The sequence below is a fragment of the Pongo pygmaeus genome, chromosome 18 (assembly GCF_028885625.2).
Source record: "Pongo pygmaeus isolate AG05252 chromosome 18, NHGRI_mPonPyg2-v2.0_pri, whole genome shotgun sequence".
NCBI lineage: Eukaryota > Metazoa > Chordata > Mammalia > Primates > Hominidae > Pongo > Pongo pygmaeus.
The window spans coordinates 3,818,996-3,836,691 of NC_072391.2; the positions used below are offsets into that span (position 1 = coordinate 3,818,996).

At 45.8% G+C, this 17,696-nt stretch overlaps 2 protein-coding genes across 15 annotated transcripts in view; one reads left to right on the forward strand and one right to left on the reverse strand.

Moving 5' to 3' along the window:
• SLX4 (SLX4 structure-specific endonuclease subunit) overlaps positions 1-7,051 on the reverse strand; it is a 30,508-nt gene extending 23,457 nt beyond the window's left edge. For 4 of the 8 annotated variants that reach the window (XM_063655082.1, XM_063655081.1, XM_054455743.2 and 1 more), the window contains exons 1-3: positions 6,962-7,034; positions 3,845-4,978; positions 1,886-2,110 (exon numbers count right to left, since the gene is read on the reverse strand). In XM_063655082.1, the coding sequence (XP_063511152.1) occupies positions 1,886-2,110; positions 3,845-4,379 (760 nt within the window). In that variant the 5' untranslated portion in view covers positions 4,380-4,978; positions 6,962-7,034. The other 4 variants (XM_063655083.1, XM_063655084.1, XM_063655080.1 and 1 more) reach the window with 4 other exon arrangements.
• A 43-nt stretch (positions 7,052-7,094) lies between these two features.
• The window catches only part of DNASE1 (deoxyribonuclease 1), a 46,779-nt gene continuing 36,177 nt past the window's right edge, over positions 7,095-17,696 (forward strand). For 6 of the 7 annotated variants that reach the window (XM_063655102.1, XM_063655107.1, XM_054455746.2 and 3 more), the window contains exon 1: positions 7,167-7,348. The gene's annotated coding sequence lies outside the window, so the exon portion shown is untranslated. Of the gene's footprint in view, positions 7,349-17,696 lie in introns of all 7 variants that reach the window. The other variant, XM_063655106.1, reaches the window with a different exon arrangement.

Below are 17,696 nucleotides of genomic sequence, written 5' to 3' on the forward strand. Positions count from 1 at the left end.
GGTGGGCAGATCACGAGGTCAGGAGTTTGAGAACAGCCTGGCCAGCATGGTGAAATCCCATCTCTACTAAAAATACAAAACTTAGCTGGACGTGGTGGTGCATGCCTGTAGTCCCAGCTACCTGGAAGCTGAGGCAGGAGAATGGCTTGAACCCGGGAGGTGGAGGTTGCAGTGAGCCGAGATCACACCATTGCACTCCAACCTGGGAGACAGACCAAGACTCCATCTCAAAAAAAAAAAAAAAAGAAAAATATGCATATTTATAAAGACATAAAAAAACAAATGGCCAAATGTTAACATTTGTTAAATCTAGATTGAGGTATAGGGGATTAGGGGATTCATTGTAATATTTTTTTTTTTTTTGAGACAGGGTCTCACTCTGTTGCCCTGGAGTGCAATGATGCAATCACAGCTCACTGCAGCTCAACCTCCTGGGCTCAAGCAGTCCTCCTGCCTCAGCCTCCCAAGTAGCTGGGACTACAGTTGTACACCATCGTGCCCAGCTAATTAAAAAAAAAATTTTTTTTTGAGTCAGAGTCTTGCTCTGTCGCCCAGGCTGGAGTGCAGTGGTGCGATCTCGGCTCTGTCTCCCAGGTTCACGCCATTCTCCTGCCTCAGCCTCCTGAGTAGCTGGGACTACAGGCACCTGCCACCACACGTGGCTAATTTTTTTGTATTTTTTGTAGAGATGGGGTTTCACTGTGTTAGCCAGGATGATCTCAATCTCCTGACCTTGTGATCTGCGCACCTTGGCCTCCCAAAGTGCTGGGATTACAGGCGTGAGCCACCGCGCCCGGCCCCTAAAATTTTTTTGTAGAGATGGGGTCTCACTATTTTGTCCAGGCTGGTCTTGAACTTGTGACCTCAAGTAGTCCTCCTGCCTTGGCCTCCCAAAGTTTTGGGATTATAGGCATGAGCCATCATGCCTGGCTTCATTGTAATTAAAACAACAACAAAAAAAAACCTTTTCTGAAAGGAAAAGTTTTCTATGAATACTGAGGGTTATCTTTTGTAAGGAAAAAAAAAGGAAAAAACTGAAAGGGAAAGCTTTCATAATAAAAAGTCATAATTTTTTAAAAAGGAGGCCGGGCACAGTGGCTCACACCTGTAATCCCAGCACTTTGGGAGGCCGAGGCAGGTGGATCACAAGGTCAGGAGATCGAGACCATCCTGGCTAACATGGTGAAACCTCATCTCTACTAAAAATACAAAAAATTAGCCGGGCGTGGTGGTGGGAGCCTGTAGTCCCAGCTACTCGGGAGGCTGAGGCAGGAGAATGGCGTGAACCCGGGAGGCGGAGCTTGCAGTGAGCTGAGATCGTGCCACTGTACTCCAGCCTGGGCGACAGAGCGAGACTCCATCTCAAAAAAAAAAAGAAGAGGGCCAGGCGCAATGGTTCACGCGTGTAATCCCAGCACTTTGGGGAGCTGAGGTAGGCAGATCACTCGAGGTCAGGAGTTCGAGACCAGCCTGGCCAACTAGGCGAAACCCTGTCTCTACTAAAAATACAAAAATTGGCCAGGTATGGTGGTGCACGTCTGTAATCCCAGTGGCTGGGGCAAGATAATTGCTTGAACCTGGGAGGTAGAGGTTGCAGTGAGCTGAGATCATGTCACTGCACTCCAGCCTGGGTGACAGAGCAAGGCTCTGTCTCAGAAAAAAAAAAAAAAAAAAAAAGCGGTACCTTATCAAGGAAGCTAGGTGGGAAATGACCCTAGAGACTCTTCATTCTCTGGCTAGATCCAGTGAAGTGGCAAAGGTAAAACATCAAGCAGAGAGCCTATCCACAGAAGAAACTCAATAAATGCTGATTCCTTCCCGCCTCCCTTCCTCAGAGTTATATTAACTTATCTCTGTGTGGAAGACAGAAACACACTCATCATACCATTCCCTGCCATCATCTCCTCTTGAGGATTCTTTGGGACATTTTCTTCCTGCACAGCCTCAAGGGAGCACTCTTCTGAAGCGTGTCTCAAACGCTCGGGGTCTGCTCTCTTGAACTGCTGCATTCGCTGTAGGACCAATTGTGCTGTGCGGGGTTTGGAGGGACTTGGCACTGCTGTTGTCAAACAGGAAGGAGGAGGCTGGGAGTCGCTGTTGGGCACATTCTCTGGCAAGGAGGAAAATATTCACAACCATCTGTTGTAGCTGGAGAAATAAAAGAACTTTTCTACCAGATACAGGTTAGACGCAAGTTTCAAGAGTTTTTTATCAACTAGTTTAGGTTTGACTCACAAATGTGAAGAGGAGTGGTTGCTTGTTGGTAACCTCTTTGTTTATGGCAATACAGACATAAATATCAATAACAGGAGGGGAATGGGATGCGACTGCTAATGAGCACGGGGTTTATTTTTAGGATGATAAAACTGTTCTAAAGTTAGGTAGTGGTGGTGGTTGGACAACTCTGTGAATATACTAAAAACCACTGAACCATACCCTTTTAAAGGGTGAATTTTATGGAATATCAATTATACCCCAATAAAGCTATTATTAAAGAAATATTAATGACAAAGGTTTATGTCCTAGATCAGTTCTTCTTTAACTTGGGATCCACAGATGATCTTCAATGGGGATCCATGAACCCCATGAAGTTGTGTGCCAGTTTTGCAGGTGTGTGCATGGATACGTGTTTTGGGGGAACCATGCATAGATTTCTTCCGACTGGCAAAGAGCACGAGAGACCAGTAAAGTTGGTGAGGCAACACTGCTGACGCCTTCCAGTAATCTCTGCAATCTGAGACTCTACCACCACTCTACTGAGAGGTTATTAAGATCAGGAAGTGAGGGTAAGGGAAATTTAGAAACAGAACTCAGGAGCTCAGGGAGCCCATGGTGTATTATATATGCAAAGCTAGTTTTCAGTTTTGCATGAATAATGTGTACTAAGCATATAGCTCAGTATACCAAGGGCAGCAGGGCAAGAAAACTGCTTTAAACAGTTAAAAAATTATCCAGGCACGGTGGTGGGTGCCTGTGGTCCCAGCTGCTCGGGAGGCTGAGGCAGGGAGGACTGCTTGAACCTGGGAGGTCAAGGCTGCAGTGAGCTATGACAGCACCACTGCACTCCAGCCTGGGTGACAGACCAAGATCCTGTCTCTAAAAACTAAGTAAGTAAATAAATCAATAACAATAACAAAGGAAAAGATTCAAAGGTCTTCAGAGAGAGAAAGAAAGAACCTGAAGATTCTCCTGGAACTTGAGCCCACACAGCGCCCTCATGCGGCCCTCTCAGCAGCCTATCCAAATTGGCTGGCCCAGTCCAACTTACCCACTTTGGAATAAATTCAAGAAAACAAGAGAAGCAGCATTATTGTGTTGTTTGTGTAACTCATGTCAATCATATAACAGAATTTCATAGGAAATTCTGAAAGAGCAGAGGACTCCAAACATAATTATGTGAAAAATTCACACAGGGGTTATATTTTTCTTGACTGTTGTTTAAACAGTCAGCCGGGCACAGTGGCTTACGCCTGTAATCCCAGCACTTTGAGAGGCTGAGGCACGAGGATTGCTTGAGCCCAGGAGTTCAAGACCAGCCTGGGCAACATAGTGAGACCTCCAGCTCTAAATTTTTTTTTAAGCTTAAAAATTAAAAAATAAATAAAAACAAACCAAAAGTTAGCAAACTACGGTCATGTGGCTGGCTGCCTGTTTTTGTAAATAAAGTTTTACTGGCATATGGCCATGCCTGTTCATTTACATATTGTCCACGCCTGCTTTCTCACTATGACAGCAGAGTTGAGTAGTTGTGACAGAGTCTGTATGGCCTACAAAGCCAAAATATTTACGATCTGGCCCTTTCCACGAAGTTTTCCAGCCCCTGGTTTAAAAGAGTACAAATTACCTCTGGTTTTCTCTCTGGAAAGGTTTGGCGATGGTTCTTGCCGGTTACCCGTCTGGGTGTTTTGTGCTGTTTCCCAGAGCACAGGCGGATCTGCAGCAGAGGCAAGCACACCCCCCTCCCCATTCACAGAGAGGGCCGGTTCACTTGCTTGCCATTTGGTTACCCCTTGCTTTTTAGTCCTAGGGGCCTGGCTGCCAGATGAAGGTTTCTTCTCTGCAGGGCCTTGAAGGGTTTTGGTCTTGGTAGCAGTTTGTTTGGTCCTTTTCAATTTGCTTCTTATCTGAGTGCCGTTTGAGGCGGCCTTTTGTGTCTTCCTTTCTCCTGACACTTCCTTGATTCCATGTTTTTTCACTCTTTGGAAAAAGCTAGCACAGAGTTCTTTAAAGTCCTCATCAGACTCATCCATCATCTGACCAGTTTTAAGGCTTTCAGGCTGGTCTTCAGAGGAGCGAGGGTCAATCCTGGGACATACAGACAGATGAGAAAGTGAACCCAAGTAAAAGCCTAGCTGAGCCTCATTCACACTCAGTTTCATTAGGGTTCCTCTCTACTTCTCCATTAGATACTTGGAGAGTTTGCACATTTGAACAAAAAGTACTGTTTTCCTCTCTATAATGATTGAAGTATCTTTGTTCAAATTGGGCCTGTGGTTAAACATGTTTAAAGCTTCCCTCTGTTAAAGTCCACAACTGGGCCGGGCGCGGTGGCTCACACTTGTAATCCCAGCACTTTTGGAGGACGCGGGGGGTGCATCACCTGAGGTCAGAAGTTCGAGACCAGCCTGGCCAATATGGTGAAACCTCGTTTCAACTGAGAATACAAAAAATTGGCCAGGTGTGGTAGCAGACGCCTGTAATCCCAGCTACTCGGGAGGCAGAGGCAAGAGAATCCCTTGAACCTGGGAGGCAGAGATTGCAGAGAGCCGAGATCGTGCCACTGCACTCTAACCTGGGCAACAAGAGCAAAACTCTGTCTCAAAAAATAATAATAATAAATAAATAAAGTTCACAACTGAAAGAGTGTTTTGTTGTCCAATAGACGCCTCTGAGATCGAATACATATGAACCTGGTGCTCAGATAATTCTCCAAGATCTCCACGATGATGAAACATATATGGTTCACTTAATTTCACATCTGTGGAAAACCAAAAGCGTGTAAGTGTAATCAGACATTGTCATTTTATGCCAGTTCTTCCAGGGAGGGACAAGGGCATGTGGGGTGAGGGAAAAGTCTTCAGAGTAACAATACTGTCAAATACTCAGTCCAGCCTGGTTAACATGGTCTAACCGTCCTATGAGACATTATGACAGAAGGATCTAGAAACCTGTCAAAGCATGTTCTTCCACAGGTATTAAGATATGTGCATCCTGGGAGAATGTTTTCTTAACTGAAATGTAGGGAGCAAACCCCATGAAAGGCAGTCACCACAGAGACAGGTGATCCCCAAATCTAGGAAAACTATCTCCTACACTGATCTAAGACCCCTGGCTGTTAAAGAGGCTCTTTCTGTAAATACTGCAACATAAGAGACAGAGAAATTATATTCTCATGAACACTCAGGAGAGAAAAGGTCACTTTTCCTTATCTTCTCAACCCAGCAAGGCTCTCCAAACCTGGATGACTAGAATGTCGCCTCTATGCAAAGGTTGGGCCTTGTGGGCATGGTTATTTACTTTGGCGCACAGCTAAGTGGGGTTCAAAAATCAAAACTGAATGACCCAATGGCAGAAAGTTATTCCTTTCAAATACAATAATGCAATCTCCACTCTCCAAGGAATCTAATTATCATTTTGTTTTCCAGAGCTGAAAATACTCCTACCTGGAATCTACTTTGTATGGGTGGCTCATTCTCTTCTGTGTCTTCTTAGAGAAGTGTTCTCTAATCCTTTATGGACCCTCTCCATCCCCGGTAATCCCTATCATCGTCCACTGTTTTCATAGTGGCATCTGTCATAGGTTATAATCATATGAAACAGATAATAACTATTGAATGCTTACTGTGTGCCAAGCACTGTTCCAATTGCTTTTCAAGTCAAACTCATTTAATCCTTACAAGAAGCCTATATGGTGGAATCTCTTGTCATCCTCTCTTTACCGCAAGGTAACACGAGCAAGCAGAACGAGGAACTGGCTCAAAGCCGGTTCAGGAACAGCTTTCAAAGTGGCAGGGCTGGGATCAAACCCAGGAAGCGTGGTTCCAAACTATCCGCTCTTGTGTTTTTATTCATCGGCTTATTATCTGTCCCCCATTAAGCTCAACACTGCAGGAGGGTAGAGATCCATCTATTTTACTTTGCAACCTCTTTGGCTGATTCGGTGCCTGACTTGAAATAAGTGCTCCACAACTACTTGTTGAATTCATGAATTGCAAAGAGTTCGGTATAATGGGAATAGAGAGAAAGGTGTAGGAGAAAAGGCTGCGGGGAGAGCAAGGATCGGCTCACGAGGGCCTGGAAGGTCAGGTTAGGCTAAGTGAATTTTATCCTGTTGGATGCGGGGAGCGGCTGGAACAAATTCCACCCTCCACAACTGTGTTTATCTCCGCATCTCTGTTGATATGAACCTCACAACAGTCTATCTCCTCCTATAGGTGCCCAATCAAGATTTACTGAATGCCATAACGGATCCTGCAAGCCTGCAGGTTTCCAGAGGGAAGGGGACTTGTGCCTCCTCGCTTCGTACCTACCGCAGCGCACGGCTCACAGCAGGCGCGGGATGAATGAATGGATCGGTAAGGGGCGGACCCTCCCTCTTCCCCCAACCTGGCGACCTACGGAAAGGGGCTGAGGGGTTCCCCGTCTGGGAAAAGGGCTGCCAAAGACTCTAACGGCTCTAAAGTCAGACGGAGAACCCCGATCCCCGGACTGGCCCGGACCGAGACCACCGTGGGGATCCGGATCCGCCACCCTCCTCCCTCCAGGCGGGCCCCGGCCCCTCTCCACCCGAGCGCGGCTCCTGCCTCTCCGTCGGGGCTGCGGGCCTGCCGAGGCCACGGAGCCAGCGAGGGAGACGGGCGAGAAAGGCTCTTCTCTCTCAGGAAAGCGAGAACGGCCCGAAATGACAGGACCTCCGCCTCCCGGGTGCAGACTCCCAGCCCCACAGCCCGACTCCTCCTACCTCCGGCGCCGCCGCGGCACCTTCTTAACGGAGACTCGCGCGCCTGCGCATGCGCCGCCCGCGCCCCCGCGGAGAATTGCCTGCACGCAGGCGCAGAGCGGGCGCGCGCGGTGGTGCGGCAGCCTCGCTTCCCGTCTTCCTCTGCGGCGCCGGGCGCGGGCCCGCGGCGGCCAGCGCTTCCGGTCGGCAGGAGGCGGGGCGAGGCGGAAGCGGCGCTTGCTTCAGGTGGAGTCTATTAGTTGTTGGGAAAGAGTTAGGGCGAGTTTAGGGCACTGGGGCGGCTTTGAGATAAAGTCTGGTTCCTCCCCAGCTGGCTCAGGAAATGTTCGCGGATACAATGGCGGCCCCCTCTGGGCATACCTGCCTGTGGAGCGGAGAGTGGACGGGGTGAGGGGGACCGGGAGAGGCACCAAATCTGGCCTGGGGGCCCGGGAAGCTTCCTCTCAGGTGGGGTGGCGTGAGAGTCGAGGCCTGGAGGTCGGGGGAGGGTTAGCTACGTGAAGAGGGGATTATACCGCGCGGCAGCGGCCTGGAGGGGATGCCCGAGCTTTTCCGCAGGGCTAGGGTGAAGCCAGCCAGGGCCTGGGGGAAAGGTGGCAGAGGTTTGCCCCGGCTTGGCTTTTGAGGGACTTTACACATCATATTAAGGCTTCAACTTGGGGTCGTCGGGAGCCATTGAAGGTTTTTTGTTGTTTGTTTTTTGAGACGGAGTTTTGCTCTTGTTGCCCAGGCTGGGGGGCAGTGGCGCGATCTCGGCTCACTGCAACCTCTGTCTCCCGGGTTCGAGCGATTCTTGTGCCTCACTTTCCCAAGTAGCTAGGATTACAGGCGCCCGTCACCACGCCCGGCTAATTTTTGTGTTTTTAGTAGAGAGTGGGTTTCACTCTGTTGCCCAGGCTGGTCTCCAACTCCTGACCTCAGGTGATCCGCCCGCCTCGGCCTCCCAGCAAGTGCTGGGATTACAGGCGTTAGCCACCGCTCAAGGCTTTTTTTTTTTTTTTTTTTAAGTAGAGACGGGCGGGGGGGCGGGGGGTCTCACTATGTTGCCCAGGCTGGTCTCGAACCCTGGCCTCAAGAGATCCTCCCGCCTCGGCCTTCCAAAGCCCTGAGATTACAGGCGTGAGCCACCACGCCCGGCGTAAGATTTTGTTTTTAAAGGCCTAATTACAGTGAGAACAGATGAGGCCAGGACACCCATTAGGAGGCTATTACATAATCTAGATGAAAAGTGAGAGCGGCCCGAATTAGGAAGTGGAGCGAAAAGAATGGAGAAATATCGAGCATAGTTAAGACCCAATTGTTAACGATTTGCCGGTTTCTGGCCTTAGCATCTGAGAGTAGTGTGCCTCCAGTCACTGAAATAATGAACACAGGAGAAGTGTAAAGGAATCAGTTTGCAGGGCAAACAATACGTTTTTTAAAAGATACAATCTCATAAAATGCACACTTGAAGTGTACATTCAGTGGTTTTCAGTACGTTCACAGGATTTGCAGCCATCGTCGCTAATTCCAGAACGTTTTAAAACCCCAAATCGAACCTGCCGTACCCATTAGTAGTCACTCCGCAATTCCCCCGACCCCATCCCCTGGCAGTCACTAATTGGCTTTCTGTCTCTGGTTTTGCGTATTCAGTACATTTTGTGAAATGGAATCGTGATACTTGGCTTTTTCTGCTGGGCTTTTATTAAGCGTGTTTTCAAGATTTCATCCATGTAGCATGAATCAGTACTGCATGCCTTTTCATGGCTGCATAATCACGTGTTTGGATAGACCATGTTTTGTTTATCCATTTATCAGGTGATGGGCATATGGATGTTTTTACTTTTTGGCTGTTAGAAATAATGCTGCTATGAACATTTCGTGTTCATAACACAAGTTTTTGTGTTCTAGGAGTGGAATTACTGGGTAAGGCTACATTTGATTCTGAATGTTGAGCTTCAAAACCTTCCAAGAGGTTTTCCTTGATGAAGGATTTAGGAAGTGTTTACTTGCTCTCTGGCTTGGAAATCTAAGTTAGTTTGTAATATGGTTTCCAACTGGGTAAAGTAGACAGAACTAAGAATGATAAGCAGCCCAGAGGCATGGGTAGGGCAGGGTGTCTTGGGACTTGAATTTATAGAGGAGTCTGAGTGACGACATGGAGAGGCCAGTGCTGTTGAAATAATTTCTCTTTCCTTCCTTCCCTTCCTTACTTCGTTTTCGACGGAGTTTGGCTCTTGTTGCCCAGGCTGGAGCGCAGTGGTGTGTGCAACCTCCACCGCCCTGGTTCAAGCGATTCTCCTGCCTCAGCCTCCCGAGTAGCTGGGATTACAGGGGCCCGCAACCGCGCCTGGCTAATTTTTTTTTTTTTTTTTTTTTTTAGACAAAATCTTGCTCTGTCGCCCAGGCTGGAGTGCAGTGGTGTGATCTCGGCTCACTGCAAGCTCTGCCTTCCGGGTTCACGCCATTCTCCTGCCTCAGCCTCCCGAATACCTGGGACTACAGGCGCCCGCCACCACACCTGGCTAATTTTTTGTATTTTTAGTAGAGACGGGTTTCACCATATTAGCCAGGCTGGTCTCAATTTCCTGACCTCGTGATCTGCCCGCCTCGGCCTCCCAGAGTGCTGGGATTACAGGCGTGAGCCACCGCACCCGGCGTAATTTTTTGTATTTTTAGTAGAGACGGGGTTTCACCATGTTGGCCAGGCTGGTCTCGAACTCCTGACTTAAGGCGATCTTCCTGCCTGGACCTCCCAAAGGGCTGGGATTACTGGCGTGAGCCACCGCGCCTGGCCTGAAATAATTTCTTACTTAACATTTCTCAAGAAAAGGAGGCATGCCACCACGTTCAGAGCCACAAGGAAGGCATCAGCTTTTGGTTAGGAGGAAGAAATAGGAACAAGGAGAAAGTCTAGGCCAGAGCCTTTATGGGGTTCCTCAGGAATAGCAAGTCAGGGTGGAGTAAACATTTTAGGATTGGATAATTTAAGTAATTCCGTCAGGCTTTGCCTTTGGGTGGTCTCTGGTTGCTTGGTACCTGGCCATGGATGATTTAGGGCAGGATAAATACTGGCTTGGTGTGTGAGAGTTAGATAAAGGTGGAGGCTGACTTGCCTGTGAGAGGCATGCTCCCAAGTAAGTTGTTTACTATCTTGAGGAATTAGCCCTGGGAGAGGCAGTCTCCCTGCCAGCAAGATTTTTAAGATTTCAAAATATCATAGGATACAGAAAATTTTTTTAAACAGCTAATAAACATGGACATGGCTGGGATGATAGGAAGGATAGTTGTAATGGTAGAAATTACTGTTTTCCAGTCAGACTGAAAATGAAGTGCCTGTTTCCTCTTATTTAGGATTTAAATCTCTTAGAGTCCTGGTGAAGAAAGTCTTTTCTACCTCCCTCCCCGAACCCCAAATCTGGCTATATTATTTATTTACATAAAATAAATTAGTTGAAGTGTGGTTTAGAAAAGACAGTTTTCTTAAATCTGAGATTCTCAACTGAATCACCTGTGGAATTTTTTTTTTAATTGGAGAGGCTGGGACACTACTCTTAGGCCTACTGAATAAATCTTTGAACCTGTGTCTTTTGAAAGTTTCACAGATGATGCTGATGGTCTCAAGATTGAGAAGCACTGCATTTAACCAGCACCAACTGAACAAACACTGTAGGCTAAGTATAAGAGAGATGGCAAGAGCTGGGTCAGGGTGGTGCATGGGATTTCCAATTATACATAATTCCTCTCTTCAAGGAACAAAGCCATCCATAACTGGGGCAGCTGCTTCTTTGGGCCCAGGGTGAACAATGGGAGCCACCTTGTCCTGGACTCTATCGTGACTGTTACTCCAGCAGAAGCCCTGGAGTTCATGCTGTTAGTTAGAAGTCACCCAGTATGACTAAGTTGAGGGGCAGTGTTCAGAAACAGTGTTACTAGATGGATGTTATTTCAGTAGGAATAATATTGTGTGTTCCCTGTCAGCATTTGAGGCGGAAACCCACTGCACTGTCAGAACAACCAGGGAGATGAAAGAAGATGTCAGATACTGAAAGGTGCAGACAGTCCTTGTGTTTGGTAAACTTTACAGGGTTTATCTGAAAGAGAAAATGGATGCAGAAGTACATGAAAAAACTGTGTTATTCCAAATAGATGTGCTGTTTTCCCAGTTCATAGGAGTTGGTAATTTTTGGGTTCAGGGCAAAAAGGCAAAGGTTGAAGATGCTGTGATTATAACGTCCTTACCCTCCTGGAATATTTCCTTTTTGAAAGCTTCTGGCATCTTCCACCCAGTTAATGTTTTAAACAGTTTGGAGGATGAATTGAAGGGCCCTTATCCCAGGTCTGTGGTTTGATTATAAATTGTAAAGCCATAACCAGTCCACCTCCCTCTCCTTTATCTTGACAAGGGTTGGGGAGACAGCAGATTAAACAAGGAAAGAATTGTCTCCTCAGTTCTTTGGTCATGTTAACTTTTATTTACTGTTGTATAGTCACATTTTCTAGACTGCTAAAATTGGTGAAATCAGGAGAGGAAATAACTGTTTTTACGTGTATCAATGTACAAAAGTTATTCGAGATGAATTACACTGCATTTCTCTCAGTGTGCTGCCTGCCACTGCTGCCTTTGTGTGATTTTGCTCTGTATGTTCTGCTAGACAAATTTAAGGGAGGTTTCAGACAGCAAAACTCCCCCCAAAGCATCTACCAGCATAATCCCTACCAAAATCCCAACAACCTTTTGATTTTTGCAGAAGTGGATAGACCGATGTTAAAATTCGTATGGAATTGGCCGGGTGCGGTGGCTCACGCCTGTAATCCCAGCATTTTGGGAGTCTGAGTCAGGCAGATCACTTGAGGTCAGGAGTTCGAGACCAGCCTGGCCAACATGATGAAACCCGTCTCTACTAAAACTATAAAAATTAGCCGGGTGTGGTGGCCGATACCTATAATCCCAGCTACTTGGAAGGCTGAGGCGGGAGAATCCCTTGAACCCAGGAGATGGAGGTTGCAGTGATCTAAGATCACAACACTACACTCCAGCCTGGGTGATAGAGTGAGACTCTGTCTCAAATAAAAGGAGATGGAGGTTGCAGTGATCCAAGATCACAACACTACACTCCAGCCTGGGTGATAGAGTGAGACTCTGTCTGAAATAAATAAATAAATAAATAAAATAAATTCATATGTAATTGCAAGGGGCTCTTAATACCCAAAACCCAAATAGCCACTTTGTTCTTTTTCAAGAACGTACTTCCTTATATCAAAACTTATTACAAGCTATAGTAATGAAGACTGTGTGGTACTGTACTAGCATAAGGATAGACATATGGGTCAGTGGAAGAGAATTGAGATTCTAGAAATAAACCCTTACATTTATGAGCAATTGATTTTGTCAAGGATGCCAAGACTAGTCAATGGTGAAAGAGTAGTGTCTTCCACAAATGGAGCTGGGATAACAGGATATCACATGCAAAAGAATGAAGTTAGACCCTTACCTCATACCATGTACAAATATTAACTCAGAATGGATCAAAGACCCAATGTAAAAGTGAAAACTATAAAACTCTTAGAAGAATATAAGGGTAGGCCGGGCGTGGTGGCTCACCCCTGTAATCCCAGCACTTTTGGCATCACCAGAGGTCAGGAGTTTGAGACCAGCCTGACCAATGTGGAGAAACCCTGTCTTTACTAAAATAGAAAGTTAGCAGGTGGCGTGCGCCTGTAATCCCAGCTACTCGGGAGGCTGAGGCAGGAGAATCACTTGAACCTGGGAGGTGGAGGTTGCAGTGAGCCGAGGTCGCGCCACTACGCTCCAGCCTAGTCAACAAGAGCGAAATTCCATCTCAAAAAAAAAAAAAAAAAAGAATACAAGGGTAAATCTTTATGACCTTGGAGTTGGCAGTAGACTCTAGATATGACACTAAAAGCAGAAACAACAAAAAATAATTAATTGGATTTCATCAAAATTAAAAACTTTTGTGTGTAAAAGTACACTATCAAGAAAATGAGAAGACAACCCACAGAATGGGAGATATTTGTTAATCATATACCTGATAAGAATCTATGCTGCTGTCTGAATGTTTATGTCTCCCCATACCCAATTCATATGTGAAGGCCTCACCCACAAGGTGATGGGATTAGTGCATAAGGATAAGGATAGAGGCCCATGTGGCCATGTGTGGTGGCTCATGCCTGTAATCCCCAGCACTTTGGAAGGCGGAGGCGGGAGGATTGCTTGGGCCCAGGAGTTTGAGACCAGTCTGGGCAGCAAGGTGAGACTCCATCTCTACAAAAAATTTTTTAAAAAAAGAAAAGAGGCCCAAGAGAGACTGTTGTTTATTAGCCACCCAGTCTATGGTGTTTTGTAAGAGCAGCCCAAATGGACTAAGACAATGTAGTAGCACAATATAGAAAGAACTTTTACAACTCAATGAAAAGACAACTCAGAAAATGGGTGTGGTAGAACTTGTCCTGTGAAGAAGCCAAGACCAAAAAAAAAAAAAAAAAAAATGGACGTAGGAGTTGAATAGACATTCCAAAGAATGGCAGATGCCAACAAGCACATGAAAAGATGATCAGCATCATGAATCATTAGAGAAGTGCAAATTGAAACCGCAGTGAGATACCGCTTCATGGCCAGTAGGGCAGCCATTTCCTAAAAAAAAAAAAAAAAAAAAAGTATTGGTGAGGATGTAAAGAAGTTAGAACTCTGATACATTGATAGAGGGAATGTAAAATGGTACAGCTGCTGTGGGAAACAGTTTGAGTTTAAACTGAACAAGTTAAAATCATTATATGATCCAGCAATTCCACTTCTAAGGATATGTCCAAAAAAAATTGAAAAAGTGTTTAAGGGCCGGGCGCCCGTAATCCCAGCACTTTGGGAGGCCAAGGCGGGCGGATTACCTCTGGTCAGGAGTTTGAGACTAGCTTGGCTAATATGGTGAAACCCCGTCTCTACTAAAACTATAAAAATTAGCCGGGCTTGGTGGTGGGTGCCTGAATCCCAACTACTTGGGAGGCTGAGGCGGGAGAATCGCTTGAACCTGGGAGGCAGAGTTTGTGGTGAGCTGAGATGGTGCCATTGCACTGCAGCCTGGGCAACAAGAGCGAAACTCCGTCAAAAAAAAAAAAAAAAAGCTCAGACAAAAACTTGTACACCTCATATTCAGTCTAAATGCCCTTCAATGCATGAATGAACAAAATGTAGTATAGAATGGAATACATGTTACACTGAACATTTGCTTATTTCCGTTTTGTAATTTTTTTTTAGTGACAAGGTCTCATTTCTGTTGCCCAGGCTGGAGTACAGTGGCACAATCATGACTCATGGCAGCCTCAGACTGCCAGGGCTCAGGTGATCTTCCTGATCTTCCCAACTTCCCTATCTTCCCGACTCAGCCTACCTGTAGCTAGGGCTAGAAGGGCTCCTGGGTAATTTTTTTTTTTTTTTTTTTTTGAGACAGGGTTACACTCTATCGTCCAGAATAGAGTGCAGTGGGGCAATCTCAGCTCACTGCAACCTCCACATCCCAGGCTCAAGTGATCCTCCTGCCTCAGCCTCCCTAGTAGCTGGGACTACAGGCATGTAACACCACACCTGGCTAATTTTTTGTATTTTTAGTAGAGAAAAGGTTTTGCCATGTTGCCCAGGCTGATCTCAAACTCCTGAGCTCAAGTGATCTGCCCACCTTGGTCTCCGAAAGTGCTGGGATTACAGGCATGAGCCATAATGCCTGGCCTGTGGGTAATTTTCTTTCTTTCTTTCTTTTATTGTTTTTTTTTTTTGAGACAGAGTCTCGCTCTGTCACCCAGGCCGAAGTGCAGTGGTGTGATCTCGGCTTACTGCAAGCTCTGCCTCCCAGATTCATGCCATTCTCCTGCCTCAGCCTTCCGAGTAGCTGGGGCTACAGGCTCCTGCCACCACGCCCGGCTAATTTTTTGTATTTTTAGTAGAGACAGTGTTTCACCGTGTTAGCCAGGATGGTCTCTATCTGCGGGCCTCATGATCTGCCCGCCTCGGCCTCCCAAAGTGCTGGGATTACAGGCATGAGCCACTGCGCCTGGCTGCCTGTAGGTAATTAAAAAAAAAATTTTTTTTGTAGACACAGATCTTGCTGTGTTGCCCAGGATGGTCTCAAATTCCTGGGCTCAAGTGGTCCTCCTGCCTTGGCCTCCCAAAGTGCTGGGATTATAGGTGTGAGCCACCACGCCTGGCCCTCAGTATTTTTAAAAATTCTAATTTCCATTTACAGCTCTGCTAAATATTTCATCGAGTCAGCAGATTGGTTATAAATATAACGAAAATTCATACGTATGGCTTTTCTTTTTTTTTTTTTTTTTTTTTTTTTGAGACAGAGTCTTGGTCTGTCACCTAGGCTGGAGTGCAGTGGCATAATCTCGCCTCACTGCAACCTCCGCCTCTGGGGTTCAAGCGATTCTCTTGCCTCAGCCTCCTGAGTAGCTGGGACTACAGGCATGCACCATCACGCCTGGCCAATTTTTGTATTTTTAGTAGAGATGAGGTTTCACCATGTTGGCCAGGCTGTTGTCAAACTCCTGACCTCAAGTGATCCGCCTGCATTGGCTTCCCAAAGCGCTGGGATTACAGGTATGAGCCACCTCGCCAGCCCTGTGTATGGCTTTTCTTTTAAAAAGTTTACATGTCATATTTATCACATTACATTCATTGAGTCACGTCATCACATCATTTAGTCACGTGACTGGGTAACAAGCATGTCAGAAATCAAAAGGCTTTGTATAATTAGTAAAGAAACCTTTTATTTATTTATTTGGAGACGGAGTACTCACTGTGTCACCCAGGCTGGAGTGCCGAGTGGCCTGATCATAGCTCACTGTAACTTTGAGGCTGCAGTGAGCTGTGATCATGCCACTCTACTCTAGCCTGGGTGACAGAGTGAGACCCTGTCTCAAAAAAAAAAAAAAAAAGGAATTATGCATATTGCATCATGAGCGTTTCTCTAAGTCAGTAGATAGGAAGCCATATTATATTCCATATTTAATCAAACATTCCCCTGTTGATAAAGATATATTTATAGTTTTTATCATTATAGATTATGCAATAAATGTCTTTGTACTTATAACCTATATATGTGTGTTTTTATTTCTGTTGGAAGGAGTCCTAAATCTAGGATTTCTAGGCTAAAGGGTATGTGTGTTTTGTTTGGTTTGCCTGATTTTTTTTTTTTTTAAGTTTATTATTTATTTTGAGACAGAGTCTTACTCTGTCACCCAGGCTGGAGTGCAGTGGTGCAATCCCAGCTCACTGCAACCTCTGCTCCCCGGGTTCAAGCGATTCTCCTGCCTCAGCCTCCTGAGTAGCTGGGATTACAGGCGCCTGCACCACGCCTGGCTAATTTTTGTATTTTTAGTAGAGGCGGGGTTTCACCATGTTGGCCAGGCTGATCTTGAACTCCTGACCTTGTGATCCACCCGCCTCAGCATCCCAAATTGCTGGGATTACAGATGTGAGCCACCGTGCCCGGCCTATTTTTAATTTTTTTTAGAGGCAGGATTTTGCTGTCATCCACGCTAGAATGCAGTGGCACGAGCATAGACTCGAACTCTTGGGCTCAGACAATCCTCCTGCCTCAGTATCCCGAGTAGCCAAGAGTACAAGCGTGTGCCACCACACCCAACTGACTTTTTAAAATTTTGTAGAGATGGGGTCTTGCTATGTTGCCCAGGCTGATCTTAAACTCTTAGCCTCTGGTGATCCTCCTGCCTCCGAAAGTGCTGGGTTTACAGGCATGAGCCATTGCTCTTGCCTGGTTTACCTGTTTTAGAAAAGAATACCTGTACATTGTTAATTTTTTTTTTCCAGGAGCTTCAGAAGGGTACAAAAATTCCCTCCTACTTCTGGCCCCCTGACCTCCAAACTCCCTCCTCAGAGGCTTCTTGAAATATTCCAGATAATTCTGTGCGCATACAAGTATAAATATATATCCCTGCTTTTCCCCAATGTAGATAAACGGTAGCACATTTTACCCATTGTTCTGAACCTCGTTTTTTGTAACTTAATGAACTGTCTTGGAGATTTTTCCTTATTACATATAAATCTATCATTTTGTTTAGCAGTTGCATTATATGTCATCATTTGGATATATTCATATTTCATTGTATCAATCACCTATCAAGGGATGTTAGATTGCTTTCATTTCCTTCTACAATGGCTAAGGGTGCATTGAACATACTTGTATGTACTTTTATGCAGATTTGCACATATATTTGTAGGATATTCCTGTAACATAAGTGGAATTGCTGGGTCAAAGGATATGGGTAAATCAGAGTGTTTTTGGGTGTTACCCAGTTACCTTCTAAAGAAGCCGAATTGGCCAGGCGTGGTGGCTCGTGCCTGTAATGTCAGTACTTTGGGAGACCGAGGCAGGTGGATCACTTGAGGTCAGGAGTTTAAGACCAGCGTGGCCAACATGTTGAAACCCCGTCTTTACTAAAAATATAAAATTAACGGGGCATGGTGGCGCATCCCTGTAATTCCAGCTACTCCAGAGGCTGAGGCAGGAGAATCGCTTGAACCCGGAAGGCGGAGGTTGCAGTGAGCCAAGATCACACCACTGTACTCCAGCCTAGGTGACAGAGCAAGACTGAAAAAAAAAGGGAGGCTGAATCAGTTTCCATTCCATTAACAAAGAATGTCTTTTTACTCATATCCACACACTCACAGAATATGTCATGAAACATTTTGTCTTTTACTATTTCAGTGGTTAAAAATTGG